Source organism: Ptychodera flava, chromosome 20 (assembly GCF_041260155.1).
Source record: "Ptychodera flava strain L36383 chromosome 20, AS_Pfla_20210202, whole genome shotgun sequence".
NCBI lineage: Eukaryota > Metazoa > Hemichordata > Enteropneusta > Ptychoderidae > Ptychodera > Ptychodera flava.
In genome coordinates this window covers 37,543,045-37,564,866 of record NC_091947.1, presented here as the reverse complement: position 1 = coordinate 37,564,866, position 21,822 = coordinate 37,543,045, and the positions used below count along the sequence as shown (strand labels likewise).

The following is a 21,822-nucleotide window of genomic DNA, read 5'->3' as shown; positions in this document are numbered from 1 at the left end:
CTGAGTCCGTCAAAATACGTTCGCATTTGCCACCAATCAGGACTAAGTCCGTGATTTTCGTCTGGCACCATTGGCAGAAAATTGCACCAACACTTAAGTCGGTCTTAGGCTGTAGCCTTATAGATAAGGTTGCCAAGTAGGTCAATGTCGGCCCGATCTATATAGTGCGTCAGAGCCGAGTACATCCAACTCCTCCAGCAAACATCACCGTGCATTTCTGCCAAGTCCACTAATAATACACAAAACCAGATATGAAGATGAATATGCTCACGTGTAGTATTGTGGACATGGTCGAGTTGTTACTGTGATTGGTTGACCGAATCTCGCAGGCCAGAGCAATAATTTCCGCTCCGCTGACCTACGCAAAAATCAAGTTGGGTGATGAGACTCGCCGAAGAGGGCGTGGTGTACTGTGATTGGTTGACCGAATGACAAGAGAAACGAGTGTTGGTTTATAGTGTATATGGTGTCAGGTTTGGGTGTTGCACCGTGGTTAAATTTAAACATGTTTATGAAACATGTTTGTGGAATTGTTGCCGTAATTTTTTTTCAGGGGAGGAGCGCAAGGGATACTGGAAATTGAATGGGTTCTTTGGCCTTTGTGCTTAATTTCTTTACCCTCATTGTATTGATGTATTCAACTTGTTACAGATGTGATAAGATTCCTTCAGATTATTAAAGTAGTTTTCAAAAGATACAATCTGTTTCACTCAAGATTTCCTACACATACAAGTTGTCCTTGTATTTCTCAAGGATGTATTATTTGATAAAACACCAAGAATAAATAATTATATCTCTGTATCTTGTCTATATATATCTTGTAGCAGTCACAGTAAGATTAAAGCAAGTACTCAAATTTTCCAATTTTTAAATATTTATTTGATTCTTATGATAGCTAGTGTGATTCTTAAAATAGGGAAATGTGAGCCTTCTAACGGCCAAATGTCTGAGTGTTCTGTGAGCCTTGTAATCAGCAAATGTTCAAATGTGAGCATTCCAACGGCCAAATATGAGCCTTCTAATGGCCAAATGTGCAAATGTGAGCCTTCAAACGGCCAAATGTAAGCCTTCAAACGGCCAAAAGTAAGCCTTTTTAAGGCCAAATGAATCTCTTGGGTAGTGTAGCAGGACTTCGTCTTGTAGATGTAATCTGTAAAATAAATAAGAAAATAAAAATATGATTTGAGTGGCAGCAGCATGTGCAAAAGTTAAAGTTAAAAAAAGTTCCAGTAGAAAGTGCATGCCGACAAAATGTCACTCTATCAAAAATATCGCCAATAAGACAGTATTGCGCCCATTTGATCGGAACTATTTTCTAATAAGTGCAACAAATTTGAGTCATGTAGCCCATCATGAACGTCATAAAAATATCAGGCTATGGGATTATAAAATTCTTAGACCAAAAAAGGGAAGAAATATACCATAAAATATTAAACCAAATTTTAACAAATCTGATTTATGTTCACCCCTTAGAACCTCTATAACAAGTTTCAATAAGGAAGAAATTTTGCCCAACAATTGGCAATAAAAATGTTACTGAATTTTCTGTCTTCAGTTTTTAGATTTAGCATTCCACCTATTTCCACCTTTTGCAAATTTCAAAAATCAAATCAATCTCAAAAAAAGACATGTTGCGCCACCATGAGAAGGTAAATTGAAGTCTTATGTGTCATTTTGTGAGGTGTCATTGATACAGCACCGCATATTCTCAAAAGTAGGTAGTCTCTGTGGTAAGATTCCATATACACAAAATGGTAACCTTGGGAGTCTAGATTGATGACGTAGCTAGTTAAGGCATCTCGTGCAGTCCATCGCCTAAAACTCATCGTGAAATTGATAGTCACATTGATAGTTACTCAAGAAAGTTGATGCATTCTGCGCGAAGTTGTGGTAACCCCTAAAAAATAATGATCAATCTGACTAACAAATGAGTTTTAATGAAGGGCAACCACGCGACTACCCATCTCTTGAGTCCGGTCTTCCGTTGCGTTGATTGACCCATTGTTTGCAAAACCAAACACTGCGCATGAGTAATTGGCATATTTTTGATCTGTGCGCGGGCATTCGATTAACGATAGTGGTAAAATTTATTTCATATTTTATCGAACTCTAACGGTGTATACATTTATGTCAACTTACGGCCTGGAAGCACCAGTTCAAGGGCACCAAAAGAAAGGAAGTAAAGGGATTATCTGTCCAAAATACAATGCTCATTTAATAATTGGCTTATTTTCAGTGCATGTTCCTTCTCGCTAAGTTATACCTCCATGGACAGACTATCGACACTCACAATGGATTTTACTGTTGCGTGTGATCAACCGCCATAATCTTCTTCTCTGAATAACAGAATAGACAACTGGTGACGTTGTTTAGATTGTCTGCGTGAGGACCACAATACGCGTCGATCATTTTCGGTTTGTCATGATGAATACGTCACGTCACACCAGCTGAGTCGATCGGCTGCACACCAACCATCTGCCATATTGTTCCACTCACTCGCAAGTAGTTTCGAACTTCATCTTAAAAAGAGATAAACACCTACCTGAATTCCTCTGATGGTCCTGCAGATTATACACTCTATGAAGCAACTTAATAACGTTTGCTTCCTTGTGAATTCACGTTGAAAAGTCGTTCATGATGACGAGTGCAGTGTCTGTGCCCAGAACTATCCAGCCAACCTAGAATATCTAATTTCACAGCGCCCTCAAACAGTCGATCTCGTCAATCGATCGTTTTCACTTGCCATACGCGGCGTTAGCGAAAGCTTTCTCACAGACAACCATGCAACAGAAAAATTAAAACTTTCATAACTTCATTAATATCCAAGCCACACCCACCAAAACCTTTTCAGTTCTTGCCATTTAGATCCTTAAGCAGTGCGCCAAATTTGGTTGACATCCCTTCAGCAGTTCTTGAGATATCGGGTATACAGACAGACAGATATACACAAACACACACACACACAGCGGTAGACTATATGCTCACGTGTGTGAACACGTGAGCAAAAAACCAGTCCCCCATCAGGGTAGGGGACTGGCCGGGTAGCTTTCTGCACCTTTCCCTGTCATTCGACTCCTGTAAACCCATTTCGAGAGCAATAGCCGTGCCTCGCCCAAAACCTGTCCTCAAATGACCCTGAGCGTGCGCAAGGGTTTGCTACACGTAGTGCCATCGACTTCGCAGGAAATGGGTACCGAAAAGTAGCCAGATTTCCACCGACTTGGCAGGAAAAAGGCCACTGCTGCTCAGATTCTAGCTACACCGAATTTCAAGCGGATTTTCACCAACTTGGCAGGAAAAGGGATATTGATGATACCCTCGCCTTCAGATCAAGCATCATTAATTTTACCTCATGAGCAACATCCCTTAGGCTGGCAACAAATTGTGATCTTACCCTTACAATCATGTGTTGTTATTCAATTATCTTACAGAAGACATGTCTGTCTCGCGGAATGGTTAGCCTATGGGTGGTTAGAGACAGTTGCATGTACCCAAAGAGCTTGTGGAATATCAGTGAACTATGTCAGTGAGAATTGCAGCAATTTTTGCTAAGTCTACCATTGACAATATTTTTCCCCATTTGTACATTTCAATAAAATGGGGTTTCCCATTTTGCCCACAGGTACATTTCAATAAAATAGGGTTTTCCCAATTTTGCTTGTGCATTTCAATAATAAGGCAATGGCCTTTTGTAATACTGGTATTTATATGTTTCCTTACCTGAACAGTTCTTGCATCAACAATAACAACTGATGTTTGACAACCATATGCAAGCAATCCTTGCCATCCCCTACAATCATCAAGAAGAATGAAGTACATTGTGTCTATCATTTTCATTAGTCAAACCTAAATGTTTATTCAAGGGAAAATTTAGAAATCATTTTATTTTAATTTATGTGTACCTAAACATCAATCACAGGCTGGCCTGGTTATGCATAGTTTATTATAACACACCTCATCTACAGTCTATGTTCTGATTCATCAAACGATAGTCATGTGGGATGCGTTATTTTTGTCCAGATCCATATATATATGTAAACAACGTTATCAGGCATCAGTTATCGGAACTATTGCTGGCCAGGCATCACTTCAAACAATGATGCCCACTAAATTCAAAAACAATATTTGCGGAAGAATGAACAGGAATGAAAACAAAGATATCGTTTGCAGGTGAATGAAACGATAGTAGGGAAATTTCTTGGTTCATCCTACTTTCTTTAGCATACCATCAGTGTTTCATCTAGAGAGGGGGACAGAGGGATTCCCCCTCTGTTGACATGTTGGCACCCCCTACCCCCTAGTAATTTTTCAAGGGGGGACCAGCCCCCCATGATATGGTGCCATTCACACCTAAGAGATACAAGTAGAACACATGAACTGGTGAAATCACCCCTAAATTTTCTGGTAAAGGGGGAAAATGCCCCCCTGTTGATGTCACCCTGGATGAAACACTGTACCATATGCTACAAGTTTTGTATATGGTACGTTTTTTTCATGCATGACCATGAATGAGGTGAGTAGACCGGCCATCAAATATATATATATATATATATATATATATATATATATATATATATATATATATATATATATATATATATATATATATATATATATATATATATATGTACGTATGTATATTAAAAGAACTAGATGTGACCCGAATATAACCAACATACATGCACATAAGCATATGTGTGTTTGTCAAATAAATAAAGACAAAGAAAGAGACAAGACGTTAAACAGTGAAATCAACAAATAAACAACCTGAGGGGGACTAAAAACAATCGCATTAAAGTACATGGATATCAATCAATCAATCAATAATCAATAAATTTTTATTCTGGGCAATTGACATAGCAGCAGTGACAAACACAATACATCAATCATAAAACATGACAATCTAATAAAAACACAAAATGGTTAAAATACCAAACAACACATCCAATAAGTAAAAATCACAGAGAGATAATAAAAAGGAATATATTTAAAAACTAGTTCAATCTGTTCAGTTGTCCAATAGCTCTGTAGATATAAAAGTTTTTAGTTCTATTGGTTTTAAAAGCCGGTACTCTGAAACAGCAACCAAATGGAATGTATGATGGACTTTCCTTTACGTAAAACATGTTTCTCGTACAAGTCAGTGGATCCCACTTGTTGTTCTCCGATAATTTTGCTGCAGACTTTAACTATCTTACTAATTCTGTTAAAATTAGACGCAGGTCTTACATAATGCAATTGATTTATGAACTCAAAATGGATTCGGACTCCTATACAGATTGGGGAAGATTCATCCGAAAATTCTGAGAAATTGTCCTGCTTAATAGGATTGTATCATAAAATATTTTAACATGCATCTGTAAGACATAGTGAGTTGTCCTAGTGCCAAGTTTTAAAGAAATCAGTTTAGCAATGTCTGAGTTAGGGCCGTAGACATGAAAATAGTCAACAAAGCTATCGGACAAGCACTTTTTGAGGAATACATTTTTTGACCAAAAATGGCAAAAATTGCCAAAAAACTACAAAATTGTAGATTTCATCATTTTTTATATATGTCATAAAGAAGATAACCCTAGGAACCTGTATATCAAATATCAAAGCTGTCAGACAAAGTTTTTTTGAGAAACAACTTTTTTGACCAAAAATGGCAAAAATTGCCCCAAAAATACAAAATTGCAGTTTTCATCATAATTTCAATATATCACAGTTAGTTCATCTGTAAATAAGATAACTCTAGGAAACTGTATACCAAATATCAAAGTTAACAGACGTGTTTTTAGAGTTAAACAAATTTTTTGACCAACACTACAGGTCATCGTTGATGACACAGTCCCCACTTGTTAATGGGTACTTTGATTACTCAGAGAGGATAGAGTCCTCTTCATTAATTAGGTCTGTGATGTCCTTGTACTAAGTTTTAATAAAATCGTTGAATAAAATCGGTTGAGACGTGCCCGAGTTTTGGCTAAGGACATGAAAAAATGTAACAAATTGGCTGCCATGCAGCCATTGGATCATATCATGAAATAAATTGACGTACATATGTATGACATAGGTTAATGTCCTTGTACCAACTTTGAATAAAATCAGTTGAGATGTGCCTGAGTTATGGCCCTGTACATGAAAAAATCATAACAAAATGGCCACACGGCAGCCATATTGGATCGTATCACAAAACAAATTGACGTGCATATGTATGACATAAGTCAATCTCCTTGTACCAACTTTGAATAAATTTGCTTGATACATGTCTGAGTTGTGGTTCCAGACATGAAAAAAACGTATCAAAATGGCCACACAGCGGCCATATTGGATCGTATCACAAAACAAATCAATGTGTATATGTATGACAGTCACCAGTAGAAATCGAAATATTATGTCACTTGTTCCAAACGGAGATAGAGCGCACTGACATTCGTATGCGTACCTACGCGTGTACGCTGTACGTAAGCACATGTCTAGCTACGCTGGGATGGTAGATGATCAAATCGCAAGTAGTCCTTGCTTCCGTTGTTGACATAATTTCAAAAATGTCAAAAAATGTAGCATTAGTATGTTTTGAACGTTAATAAAATATGGAAAGTAAAGGAGAAGTTCCGCATTGCACGTAGTTGAAACAAGCAGAGGTCGTAGTTCAGGTCATTCATTATGTGCCCCGGAAGTTTTACATGATGTCAACCTTCATAGACCTCGAGTCATTGGACATGTACGGAATTGGAATGGCATGGCCTTATGGAAGTTATGGCATGGATGGCTCTTCCTTAGTGAAGGCTGAGTAGGTACGTATATTTAATCAGCTAATAGTAATTTGCAACCGCCAACAATAAAATGAAAACAAGACCGGGTGAAATTCAGCTAGCCTTTGCTGAAACACGTTCTCGATATGTTCGATTCACGTATTGATTTTGTGACAGCCGATCCACTTTCCAAGAACAGTCGCCGTCAAACACATGTAATCATGTCTCTTGCGGAACACAAATTCAATGTTGTTGACTTCAAGAAGAAAATGAGCGAGATTAGTCTGAGTTTTCGCATCATGGTCATATAGCTATCGAACCCACATGTTCAAAACAAAGGAAGGTGACAGCAATATTGAACACATTCGCTCGGCTCGGATTTTTTGTGTAATATGTGAAGACGTCCTAAATCATGTTTAAAACCGGTTGAAGGCTTGTTTAGGCTGCTATCGTTATGAATTATTTTCTCAGTCTGTCGCATACCTAGCTATGAAATTCATAACTTTGAAAATAGACTGATTTCACTTCATTTTGACGACATGCCGACTCGCGCATGGCGCCCCATTGACTACTCGCTTGGATGATTGACATTCGATGCGTGTCGACCCAATTTATTTTCGATAATTTGTATCACTATGTGTTTTCGTTACGTTAGCATGTGTTTTCTTTCAGGGTAGATAATGGTTGCCATGGGATGATCCAGTCCGAGAGTATAACAGACCAGCTTGCAGTTTGTGTTGTCAAAATGATGCTGACGTGTTTCAACAGACCCATCACTGCAGTCTAAAACGTGAGTATACTTGTCTGTGTTTGTACAGCTGATAATATTATGGGGGCTAGAGTTTGTTTCAACTAGTAGTAGTAGCCTACTGCTCATTATTCAGACTTAAAAAAATCTGTTTATATTGCCTTGGCACTCTCAGTTCATAAAGATGGCCTGGGTTTATTTGTATGTTGTTTGCAGTAATTCATAAAAAGCGACTTGATCAGAAAGTGAACTAAAATAATAGAAAGATTTTGAAACACTAAAAATGTAAAATCAATTATGTCACTGTTTGTTTTGATAACTGGCATGCAGGTAAGTTCTGTTGTGGTAGAGCATGTGTTCAGATTTCTGTGGATAATGCAGATATTTAGTAGATTTTGGTCATGTTCCTTTTTTTACTGTCAGAAAACCTTGTTCAAGATTGAATTCTAGAACATTTATGCCCAGCTTGGACTTACAACAGTAATTTGATAGCTAGCTGAATTACTGTACAATTACCCTGTCACTTATGTTCAATCTTGACAGTTGTAGCATGCTAGCAGGCTACACCTACCTATTTTGCGTAGAAAAATTCTCATTAAGATTTGATTGCAAAACCTTTGACTGTTCTTAAATCCTAAAAACTTATTGTTATTTACTAATCAATTTTCTTTTCATTCTTTCAGGTTCAAGTGCCATGTGTATAAATTGAAATTAATTGTTCTGATGCCAACATAGTTTTCCATAGCTGCCTAAAGTCCTTGCTGTCCACATTTAAAGTAAGTGTCGTTGTTGTATATAAATATCATGTCACAAAGGTCTGCATTGTTGATTATATACACCAGAATTTCCTGTCAGATGGTATAAAATATGATGTAGAAAATATATTTCAAGTTATTTTTGACATAGCAGACCATTTTTAGCAAATATTTCCAATATGAGCCACACTGAAAAGGTTATGCTGCCAAAAGAAAAGACCTTTGCACTTGGTATCTGGTGTTATGCTGTGTATCTCCTCCACATATCTGTAGTATTTAGTATTATCATAATTGTGAGTTAACACGGACCCGGAATGGCCTGCCATACACCTTGGGCTCCAAAATGCATATCAGGGCCATAAATATTATTTGTACTGTGTGTGTTAATCCAATGCATCTTTGGATCATGGTTCCAAACACAATGACAGGTGCAAGCACAGAACCTTTTACTTGATGTTTACACTTCAGCAGTGTAATTTCATTCAGGAGATTGGTGTGGTATATTGAATGATGCCAGACATTTGGTAAACAGATTTATACACCCGGACAATACTTATATCACACAGAGTCAAATTGGACACAATTCCAGATTAGCATGTCTGTAACAGGTATCATCTAGTGATTGAAGCTCTCACTGTACATAATGTTTATTTGAAGAGATGTCAACTAACTGAACCAACACTAGCTAAGGAACTGATCAACCTAGGCAGCTAATCATTGCATACTTTATTTGTCAGTTTGATATTTCCAAGACAGCTGAAAAAAATTGATTTTATTTTGTTCTTATATTTCAGTATGTCACAAGAGGAATCCCAGTGCTCCAGCTACAAGAGTTCACAAGATTCAGACTTTTCTCCATCTGCAAGAGAAATCAGAAGTGAGAATCAGTTAGAAAATTATTTGGAAGGATTTGCAAGAGGGGCATACATGTTAAAACCACAGCTTTCCAGACATTTACAAGAACTTGACAGAAATGAAAAGGCTCCAAGATATCCATGTAGTAAGTGTTCCCCCATTCTCAACAGTGCTAAGGAGAGTTTCACATCCATTATACATCCTGCTGATCAACTCCTTAAACGCCGAGCATGTTACCCACATCCCAAGAAGAGACAAAAGCATCATCGAAACATCAGCAAAGAAAATGACTGGCTCCTCGAAAATGTGTTTGATGTACTTGGGAATTATCAGTTTTGTCAACCATGCATAGTTCAAGGTTTAGGAGTAGGTTCTGAAAGATTAGCAAAGTTACGAGAAGTTAAAAGAAATCTACAGCAGGAACCCACAAAAATAATCACCAAGCAAGAAGTTGTCAATCAGAGACTTGAAAAGAATGTCATAATGCCACGTGCAGTCCAAGAAACCTTTCATCAGTGGTGGTCCACTGTCGGTGAAAATGAAAGAGTGGAAGTCGTTGCAGAGAAACCACAACATGGCCTGGTTGGAAAACCAAGTAATCACGCAAAGACAGATCTACAAGAACAGTTTCTAAGCTTTGTTGACATGAACAGTCAACACAATGGCAGATCTAATTCATCATTGGTTCAGTACTTTTTCACACCCAAATTTAGTAGGATTAATACTCCAAAGCCTGATGAAAGTAATTTGACATTAAAATGAAATCATCAGTTGTTGGTGAGTTTAACCGTACACAAAATGAACAAGGCAAGTCAACATGTAGTAACTCTTCTGCAAAAAGATGGCTAGATGGACACAGACCAAAACATGGGATTATGCCACATCAAACTGATTACTGTGATACTTGCAAGGAATTGCTTCAAAGGATCTCCTCAACTACAGCCATCATGAGAAGAAAAACTCAGTCTGGAAATGCCGATGAAGAAGAAATGACTAAACTTGAAAATAACAAGAAATCAGTGGAAGAAGAATTACAGAAACACAAAGAACAGGCTCAGCAAGGATACAGATACTACAAAGACACTGTAAACAAATGCTACACTCAAGGTAAAAGAATAAGGCAGCTTGAAGATAAAGACAATTTGTCAGATGATGAGAGGGCCGAACTTGATGATCTTAAAGACAGTTTTGTTGCTGTGTTGTCCCTCGATTATCAAATGACTAAACAGATACCATACTGGGGTAGATCAGCTCAACCAGCAAGTACCTACTACAAAATGAAACTGAATGTTGACATTTGTTGTATCGTTGATCACTGTACTGGACAGGCCCATATTTTCCTGTTTGATGAGAGACTTGGACCAAAATGTGCAGACCACACTCTGTCACTACTTACCAGGCATATCAATACTAAAGTACCAGACTGGGTAGGAGATGTCCAAGTTTTCATGGATAATGCAGCTATCAACAAAAACAAATATCTCAGTGGATGGTTACAAGAGATGACATCAAGGTTTAACTCCTGTAGAGCCTCCTTCATGCTACCGGGCCACACACAAAGTTTATTCCAGACTGGGTTTTTGCCGGTATTGCCCATACTTACCGTGTGAGTGATGTATTTACCATGCCGGAACTTCTAGACATAGCGGAATGTATGGCAATGCAAATATCCTGTCAGGGCAGATGACATTAGTGAATGGAGAGATGTTATAACAGCAAAGTATCTGACTTACCTGGTATCCAGCAGTTGCATGACATCAGAGCTTGCAGACAACCAAATAGTGTGAGATGCGAAGTCAGAACACTGTGCTGGGATGGAGATTGGCAGCAGAGTCCTCAAATAGTAAGTATACTGCACTACTCTTAAATTTCTGAAATATGCAGCCATAAGCTGGTACAGGTCAGTTGACAACAAGCAAAATTTAGCATAACTTAGACAATGCTTTAATACAGGTATATCTTTTGAAGTACTGATCAAATTTGTCACGTAGAAGTATCTGGATTTTGTATCTAATTTTTTTTTTCTGATATATAATAGTATTAAACCCCATCCTGCAAAAATAATGTGAGCGTCTCCGTCTCATTGACGGTATTTTTATGTTATTCAGTTTGTACAAAACAATTTATTCACTGTTAATGAGACGATATGCTCTGCATGGCTAGATAATCTGACATATTTGATCATGTCTTTGCTCGTGTATTTGGTAAATTGTGTCAGGTTTTTTGATATTATACCATTGAATCTGTGGAGTTGTTAAAAAACCCTTACTTTAAACATGTTTAGTGTACATGTCTGTGTGTTGATTATTTTCCTCTTATATTATGAAAATGAAATTAACAGGCAACTTTGTTTATAATATTTCATTTATATTTTCTCCCAGGTAATTGACCCCAGTGCAGATGGTGTACCTGTAGCATACCGTCAACCTCATATTATCTCCACAGCAAAGAGACAACATCTGATCACCATGTACAACAGATGGATACCCGAAGACAGAAGACTGCCATTTCTACCAGCAGACCAGTGTAATATGTGCATAGTGACACTGACTTTGCTCACTTTTATGGAATATATAAAGTGACTGTCTTTCTTCTCAAGTGGACTTGTGATAATTATATGAAACCATTGGACATTTTGACCTGAACCCATGTCTGTGTTCACTCCATAGATTGCAGAAAAAATAGTTTCCATGGAAATGTAAAATTATTATAGAGCTCAATTGAAAAGTTTATCCACTAGCATGGGATGTATACAGTGACTGTCTTTCTTCACATGTGGACTTGTGATAATGATATGAAACCATTGGACATTTTGACCTGAACCCATGTCTGTAATCGCTCTACGGATACTGTTGCAGTAAAATAGTTTCCATGGAAATGAACAATTGTTTCCATGGAAATGTAAAATTAATCGAGATAAGTTGTAAGTTTGTCTACTGATATGGGATGTATACAGTGACTGTCTTTTTCACATGTGGACTTGTGATAATGATATGAAAGCATTGGACATTTTGACCTGAACCCATGTCTGTATTTGCTTCACGGATGATGTTGCAGAAAATTGGTTTCCATGGAAATTTAAAATTGTCATGAAGCTCAGTTGAAAAGTTTGTCCACTAGTAATAATAAAGCATTGTATGTTTTAACCTGAACCCATGACAGTGGTACATAATTATTTAATTTTCAAGGCTGTTTTTGCTGCAATGCCATATGTACTGTTGTGGAAAATTAGTTTCCATTGTGAAATCTCAAAGAAGTCTCTGAAGAATATACGACCGGTAAAATTGAAAGTGTTGTCATTTCTCTAAATTTTTGTGTTTCGGATTCTTCTTTGAAAGTATTATTAAAATGCGTAATAATATATGAGGGTCATTGCACTCGTTTGTGAGATACAAGACCATGAATTTCAACATTTATGAGAAAAAATGCTGAGTGATTTTTTCACCCATACTTTTTCTATGGACAAAATCATTTAATGCTGTTTATCTCAAGCTTAAGTGCGATGACCATGCAATTTTATTTTATCACTATTATTTATTTCTTTTGACTGACCTTTTCTGCAAATTTTCATGAAAATGACAATAGTTCAAGTTCATGTAAACCAGCAATTCTAAATGTAATCCTATGAGAAGGGGTAAATTCCACACATGCTTAATACTCGTACATCAACTCTTTTCTTATTCCCATCTGAAAATCGTTACCATGGAAACCAATTTTAAATAGAAATCCATGAATCTTATTTCATGTCAGTACAAGTAAAACATTCTTCGTGTGATAGTAATTCTATAACTGTATGCAACTTTGCTATTGCCAATCAATTTACATGTCTCTCAGTGCAGAATGTGTGGCTGAAGATGTACCGGTACTGTACAGTGTAGTGATGTGAATGTAAGTGCTTCTGTATGGCTTTTTCAAAGGCAAATTTTACATGAAGTTAATGAAATAAAACTGTGAAACTTTGCACAAACAATATTTGGTTAGTGTTCTTTCATTTGTGTTAAAAACTCTATTTTGATAAAAGTGACATAACATTTGATTTCTACTGGTGACTGTCACATATGTATGACATAGGTCAATGTCCTTGTACCAAGTTCGAATAAAGTCGGCTGAGATATGCCTGAGTTATGGCTCTGTACATGAAAAAATCGTAACAGAATGGCTGCCTGGCGACCATATTGGATCGTATCACAAAACAAATTGATGTGCACGTCTATGACATTAGTCAATGTCCTTGTACCAACTTTGAATAAAATCGGTTGAAACATGTCTGAGTTATGGCTCTGTACATGAAAAAATCATAACAAAATGGCCGCCTGGCGGCCATATTGAATTGTATCACAAAACAGATCAACGTGCATATGTATGACATAGGTCAATGTCCTTGTACCAACTTTGAATAAAATCGGTTGAGATATGCCTGAGTTATGGCTCTGTACATGAAAAAATTGTAATAAAATGGCCGCCTGACGGCCATAATGGACCGTATCACAAAACAAATAGACATGCATATGTATGACATAGGTCAATGTCCTTGTACCAGCTTTGAATAAAATCGGTTGAGATATGCCTGAGTTATGGCTTTGTACATGAAAAAATCGTAATAAAATGGCCGTCTGGCGGCCATATTGAATTTTATCAAATAACAAATCGACGTGCATATGTATGACATATGAAGTAATCTATGTACCAAGTTTGAATGAAATCGCTCCAGGCATCTCTGAGATATCTGCGTGAACGCATGCACGCACGCACGCACGCATGCACGGACATGACCAAACCTATGTCTCCCCGGACAGTGTCCGTGGGGACTAAAAATTGGCCGAAAAATACAAAATTTTAGATTTCATCATAATGTGAATATATGACATTGTGATGATTCCCATGAACAATATCAAAGCTGTCAGACAAGCAGTTTTTGTGAAATAAATTTGTGACCAAAAATGCACAATTCTGCGACCAAAAATGACAGAAATTGCCTTAAAAATACAAAGTTGCATATTGATTCACAATTTGAAGAAATCTGAAATAAGTTATCTCTAGGGACCTATATCCCAAATATCAAAGCTGTCTGACCTGCAGTTTTGTTATTGACCAAAATGACAAAATTGCCTTAAAGAGACAAAGTCAGCCACTTTTCATGAATTTTGTTTGATACGAGATACTACTTGTATTGTTTGACATGTTGAAAGATAGTGAATGAATGGGTGTCCATGCATATATTCGACCCCGGTTTTAGACACGATACATGAAACCATGGCGAAAATGATTAAATGGTCATGACCATTAATTCATTTTCGCCATGGTTTCATTTAATTTGTTTAAAACCGGGGTAGAATATATGTATGGTCACCCATTCATTATCTTTCAACATGTCAAACAATATAAGTATCAAACAAAATTCATGAAAAAAGGCCAACTTTGTCCCTTTAAAAACACAAATTTGCATATTTCACCACAGTTTGCACAAACCTTACTGAGGTCACCCAAAGTACCAGTGTCTGACCAGCTATTACATGCAGATCTGACATTGACAATCACAAACCCCATTGTATACAGATTGCCACAAAGTCATACATGAACAAGATGACCATTATTTGCAAACTGAACTCACCTCCCCCGAAAAGTTCACATTTGCATGCTTGCATATGTACAATGTAATTCATCTGACTTTTTCTGACTTGGTTTAATTATGAAGGGACAAGTTATCTTGCAAATGTATCACAAATTTTTTACCAATCATTGTCATTCTTGAGAGTGCTTTTTGAAGGATCCCCACTTTCAAGATGTGCTAGCTAGTCTCATTCAAGAACTAATATGCATGTCTGTGAACTTAGGGACTGGTCAGTTTCTTCGGCCCCGGGGGGGGAGGGGGGGGGATTATTTTTTGCCGACGTCAAAAGTTGCTGACCCCCCTATTCCAAATTTTGAACACAGGGTGACCCCCCTATTCCAAATTTCGAAAACAGGGTGACACCCCCCTCGCAGGCGACAACTGTAAAACAAAAGGTGGACATAAATTTTAATATATATATATATATATATATATATATATATATATATATATATATATATATATATATATATATATATATATATATATATATATTACATACATTTATATTTTGAGTCATTTTGTGTTTAAATGAAATTGTTGACATATATATATATATATATATATATATATATATATATATATATATATATATATATATATTTACATATATTTATATTTTGACAGTCATTTTGTGTTTAAATGAAATTGTTGACATGTCAGTTGTAAGATAGGAATTTCAAAGTGTCAATCTTAAAGTTTGAATACAGTACATTTTGAATGAGCTGTGAATGTATTTCATACTTTCTATGCTTAACCAGATGTCCTGAACTGTAGTACAGAAATGGATGTCAATCATTAATATCAAAGAGGAAAAAGCAGTAAATCAAAAACTTTGATGGGTGTTAAGACTTGCCAGCGATCCAATTAAATCTCCTAAGGAGCCATCGAGAGGCATTTTAGCCAAATCTGATGTGTGCAGTGTCTGAGATGACCTTTTCTTGTAACATTGAAACCATAAAAGCACAGCTAATAATGACAAAAACTGCCTTTTTAACTGTTATTTTGGTCATAAAAAAGCATCATTTTAAAGAAAACCTGAGACACAAAGGAAAACAGTTGCATCATTGGGAACGAAAGATATCTTGTCATTTTTCTATCTCTAAAATAAGTCACTGTATCAAATATATATATTGTGAAATATTTGTGCATGTTGCTTTCTCATACTGAATTCTCATAGAGGGAACAGAAATATCAGGAATTTGTCATGCTTTTCATATGAAATGCAGATTTCATAACGGTACACTTTCACTTCGCAAACATCAAGATATCTCTGGCATATATGTCTGATTTATTAAAGTATGGCGCCCGAAGGGCGCGGAGAAAAATATGAAACATCCTGATATCTATGATATATATGTCTTGTCTATTAAAGTCATGCACAGGAAGGGCGTGCTGAAAAATGTCTGATATATTAAAGTAATGCGCTCGAAGAGCATGCTGAAAAATATTGAACATACAGATATCTCTGATATATGTATGCCTGATACAGGTGTGCTGAAAAATATGTCTGATTACTAAAGTTACGCACCTGAAGGGCGCGCCGAAGAATGCAACTGAATGATGAAATTTGTGGCTGACACAATGCATTTTAGGCAATGATGAGCCTGTGTCGAAATTCAAAAACACACTGACCCCCCTATTGGGTATTTCACAAACATTGTGATCCCCCTATCACCAAAGTCAAAAACAGGGTGACACCCCCCCCCCAGGCCGAAGAAACTGACCAGTCCCTTAACTGTTCTAAAATGAAGATCAGTATGATTGCATTGATTACTGCTGCTGCAGAGCAAGTGATAGACTGTTTATTGCATGAACTCCATGTTTGTGTATAATGTAACATTTTTAATTTGCGTTAGTGTTGTATTTTGTTTTAGTTTTCAAGGAAAAATCATTGGTCAGGATGTGTCTTGCTACATGGATAGGAGAGAGAGAGAGAGAGAGAGAGAGAGAGAGAGAGAGAGAGAGGATAGAGACACAGACAGACAGACAGAGGAATAGTTATGCTCAGGATCATTGATTTTAGTGCAAGAATGGGTCAAGGGTCAGTGGTTTTGACTCAGTCGTCTCCACTCTCTGCAATTTGTGCCCAGTCCCTGACTAAAATACTAACAGTAATTTCCCTGAATATCGTTGAACGAGGGGCCGCTCACCAAATGCACCATAGAGCTCCAAAAAGGAGGGTCTACAGAGTAATAAAATGCTGACGGACAAGGAAAAGATACATGAGATTATTAATGATATCAATCATAACTAGCTTAAGCTTACCAGTCTGAGGCGCCCTTATTATTGTTGTGGAGAACGCCTGTTAAGGTCTTATTCGACAATTTCAGATTAAGAAGATGCTTTTGCAACTCATGACTTGTAGACATCTTGTGAATCGTATAAAATGGCTCCGAAATTCTGGAAAGGTTTCTGTGGTAGCGTCACACCTCCTCCACGTAGTGAGGCCGGTTGACCTGGATCTTGTGTACGCGTACTTAGCTTCAACTTGGATTCATTTCGGATTTCGAGACTTCACTTCAGTCTGGTTCCCTGCCCCATTTCTACCGCTGGCTGCGCTCTAGCGCAGCAAGCGGTAAGGAATAGAATAGAATAGAATTGATCTTTATTGAACTGTATGCCATTCTGGCATATTAGCACATACAATAAAGATATTCAACTTCAAGTTGAACAAGTCAGAAAGAAAGAGAAAAACTTCCAAATTCACTTAGAAATAATATAAAATTTTCTCTATTCAAAACAACAATAAATAAATTTTGACAAAGAAACAGCTGTGTTATTGTTTGTCATTATTTCAATAAATGTATCAGTCAAACTTTGTTTCTTGTCTTTTAAACGCAGGATTTTGTATTCTTTCTTTGTTATATAATGGGCATAAGAGTAAAAAGTGTATTTCATCTTCTATTTTGTTACTCTTGCAACATGGGCAGAGACGTTTTTCTATTCCCATTTTACGATGTCTATATACCTGTTTCTATGTTAAGTTGATGTGCACTTAGTCTAAATTGTGTTAGAGAAGCCCTTGTGCATGGATTTTTCACAATATCTAAGTAAGTTTCATAATGTTGGTGTGTTTTGAATAAGCGGTATGTCCTTAATTTATTTTTCATATTGCCCTGTTTATTATCATTAAATAATACATTATGTATTTTGTGTCTAAAATGTTCTTCTATTTTGAAACCTAGGTTTTTTAAATCTGTTTTGTCTGCATGTTGATTTTTCCAAATTTTTTCAAAGCCAACAGGACTTGAAAAAATTTTCCCCCAATATTTTAACATAGAAAGTGGGATTTTAGCTTGCAATGGTAAACAACCCACTTCCAACAAGACAGCAATGTTAGTTGTTTTGCAGTGGACCTGCAGGACTGACTTCAAAAATTTTGTTTGTGTCTTTTCAACACTAGAGTTTAAGTTTAAAGCTTCTAAAGTTTATCACCTGTGGACCCCATATTTCTGCACAATAAAGTAAAATTGGCTGAATAACTGCTTCAAAGAGTTTTAAAAATGTTCGTACTGGAAGAATATTTTCTGATCTTAATAGTTGTCTGATCTTAAATTTTGCTTTCAGAGCTCTGTAACTGAGGTCATTTATTGCTAAGTTAAATTTACCATTATTTGTTAATGTTAATCCTAAGTATCTATATTTTTGAACAATTTCCAATTCTTTATCATCATAGAAAAATTTGTATTTATGTATTTTATGGCCAGATTTGTTAAATATCATTATTTTTGTTTTGTTATAGTTTATGCCTAATCCCCATTTTTCACAATAATTTTTGAGATTGTTGATACTGTGTTGTAAACCTGTGGCAGTTTCCGATAAAACCACCAAATCATCAGCATATAAAAGTGAACCAAGGGCTTCGATCAAATTGTTTACTTTTAAAGGGGCGCTCAGCTCTCTTTCACTAAAACAACTTTTAATATCATTAATGAAAATATTAAATAAAATTGGGCTTAGACCATCACCCTGTCTAATTCCTCTCTAAACTGGAAATGAATATGTCAACTTATTTTGCACACGTACACAAGCTTTAGAATTTAAATACATTGATTTGACAAGTGAATAAAACTTTCCCCCCAACCCAATGTTATTCATTTTATAAAACAAACCATCATGCCACACAGTATCAAATGCTTTACTGAAGTCAACAAAACAACAGTAAATATATTTCTTTTTAGTAAAGTATTTAGATAACATTTGTTTCAACACAAATATATGGTCTTGAGTAGAACATTTAGGCATAAAACCTATTTGTTCCCTGTTTATGATGCTTTTTTCTTTCAGGTATTTTAACCTGAATTTTAATTTAATTTAAATTTAGGTAAGGATGTAGTGTATGTAGGAAGGGCAGGGGAACTTCTAGCTGCAGTACAGTAGCTCGAGGTTTTGCCTGGGCATTTGGGTCAGACGGCAATTTGCCGTCCGACCCAAATACCCAGGCAAAACCTCGAGCTACTGTACTGCAGCTAGGGAACTTCATGATAAGTATAACTTTACTTCGGATGTTTTTTCCACGAAGCTCACTCGCGCTAAGATGCTGACCCTCTCAATGCATGGGTGCTCGCAGCATTGCCCAGATAGTCGATAGAAGGCTGAAGGTCGAACCTCGGTATTAAATTGCCATTATTTTTTACGGGTAAGCCTAATTCAAGCACAGAGGAGCCAGGAAAAACAAACAAACACAAAAACAAATAAATAAACAAAAAATATAGAAACACAAACAGGCATACAAATACATTAATAAATAAATAACAAAAATACAAACAAAAAAACAATACCATGAATCATGAATAAATAACAAACATACAAACAGATAAACATCTATTTTATATATATATATTATATATATATATATATATATATATATATATATATATATATATATATATATATATATATATATATATATATATATATATATATATATATATATATATGAAACTATTAAGGACTGTATGTTGAAACATTCCTCTGCTAAGCCTGTTCCTAAAGTTGACCTTCAGTACCTAAAGTTTCAGACCTTATTTACTTTTTTCATTCTTATTTTTCTGGTTTGCTTTTGTCATTCTTGTTTTTCTGGTTGTACTGTGCAGAAATCATTGCCATAACATCAACGTTGATGATTTGCATTTGATGATGCAAGTTTTAAATGTGATCTTGAAAAAGTTCCATGGTCAAGTATTGAAGCCTATGATGATATCAATGATGCATGGGCGCATTGGCGTACACTTTTTCTTGATGTCTGTGACGAGCATGCGCCGTTTAAAGAGTGGCGTTTTAGGGGTAGTTCAGATCTGGAATGGTTTCGTAATGACGAGTATTTATCAGCATGTCATCAGAGAGATTATTGGAAAAAACAGCATGCCAAGCACAAGACATTGGAAAAGTGGGCGTCGTATGTTATGTGGAGAAATAAGGCAAACAATTTGGCAACAAAATTGAAAAAGGAACACTATAGAAACGAAATAAAGAAGAATAAAAATGATGGCAGTAAGCTTTGGAAAACCATTCGAAACTTATTGCCTGGTAATATATCGGCTGGACCATCAAATATCAAATGTGGTGATGATATTATTGCGGATGATATTAAGATGGCAAATTCTTTTAACGATTTTTTTGCCAATATTGGCTTGAAACTTACAAATTCTTTTGGAGATTTAGCCAACAACATCCTATCAGCTGGTCACAAAAATTCGAAAGTACGCAAGTTCGTTTTTAAAGAATTTGATCCAACAATTGTTTTGGACCAACTCAATAGTATATCAATTATTAAGGCAACTGGTCTTGATTCCATCCCGGCAAAATTACTCAAATGTGGAGCTCCTATCATATATAGGTCCCTCACTCATTTATTCAATATGTCACTACGTACTGGAAAAATTCCTGACCAGTGGAAAATGGCCAAGGTTACACCACTTTTTAAAAAGGGTAGCAAATCTGACATGAACACCTATCGTCCAATATCGGTGTTGCCTATAGCTACAAAGATTTTGGAACGTGCTGTTCATTCTCAACTTTACAGTTATTTAAATGGCCTCATATGTGAGAATGGCCTCATATGTGACAACCAATCAGGTTTTAGGCCATCACACTCTACCAAAACTTCCCTTTTAAATGTTGTCGATTATATTCTCTCCAACATGGACAGTGGAATGCTGACAGGTGCTATTTATATTGACCTATCAAAAGCTTTCGACACTGTCAATCATGTGTTGTTGTTGGAAAAGCTGTCAAAGTTTGGCGTGAACGGTCTTGAACTTGATTGGATGAAAAACTATCTAGCAGATCGCACACAACGCACGAATATAAATGGATCTCTGTCAGAAGCATCACCTGTCCAAATGGGAATGCCCCAAGGCTCGATTTTAGGGCCACTTTTCTTTTTGATGTATGTAAATGATCTGCCATCTGTAACTAAATTATGCAAAGTGGTTTTATATGCTGATGACACCGCATTGTTTTATGCAGCAGATGACTTACAAAAAACACAAAACTTGTTACTCAGTGATTTTATATCAGTTAGTAAATGGATGGATACAAACAGATTAATCCTTAACGTTGACAAAACTAAGTTTATGATTTTTGGTACACCTCAACGTCTCAGAAATAGAAATTTAGTTTTGAAATTTAATGATATCGAAATTGATGTTGTCAGTCAATTTAAATATCTTGGTGTTGTGTTAGACCAATACTTAAACTGGGAATCTCATGGTAATATGATTGCCGAATCTGTATCGAGACGTCTTGGAGCCATGTGGCGTATACGCAAATTTCTCGACCAGAAAACCTGTGAGTTGATGGTGAAAGCGTTAGTTTTTCCATTGATGACATATTGTGGCGTTGTCTGGATGACATGCAGTAAAGGAATACAAACAAAGATTCAGAGGTTGCATAGTAGAGCAGCCAAATTAGTTCTTGGTAGGGGAAAGTTTTCTTCGTCATCATTGGCCTTATCTCATCTAAAATGGCATCCTATAAACCATCAGTGGAATATACAGTTAGCTGTGATGACTTGGAAATGTTTTAATAGATTAGCCCCTCCATATTTGTCTACTGATTTTCAAGAGCTTATTTTGTTAAGCGCTTCCAGGCGTTTTACAAGATCTTAGT

At 36.3% G+C, this 21,822-nt stretch overlaps 1 protein-coding gene across 3 annotated transcripts in view; it reads right to left on the bottom strand.

The window, feature by feature from the left end:
- The window catches only part of LOC139120870 (WD repeat-containing protein 11-like), a 190,321-nt gene extending 173,141 nt beyond the window's left edge, over positions 1 to 17,180 (bottom strand). For all 3 annotated transcript variants that reach the window (XR_011549158.1, XM_070685493.1, XM_070685494.1), the window contains exons 1-2: positions 16,975 to 17,180; positions 3,721 to 3,790 (exon numbers count right to left, since the gene is read on the bottom strand). Coding sequence is in view for 2 of the 3 variants with exons in the window: in XM_070685493.1 (XP_070541594.1) it covers positions 3,721 to 3,790; positions 16,975 to 17,078 (174 nt within the window). In the remaining variant the exon portion in view is untranslated. The remainder of the gene's footprint in view (positions 1 to 3,720; positions 3,791 to 16,974) is intronic.
- Between the last annotated feature and the right edge of the window lie 4,642 nt (positions 17,181 to 21,822).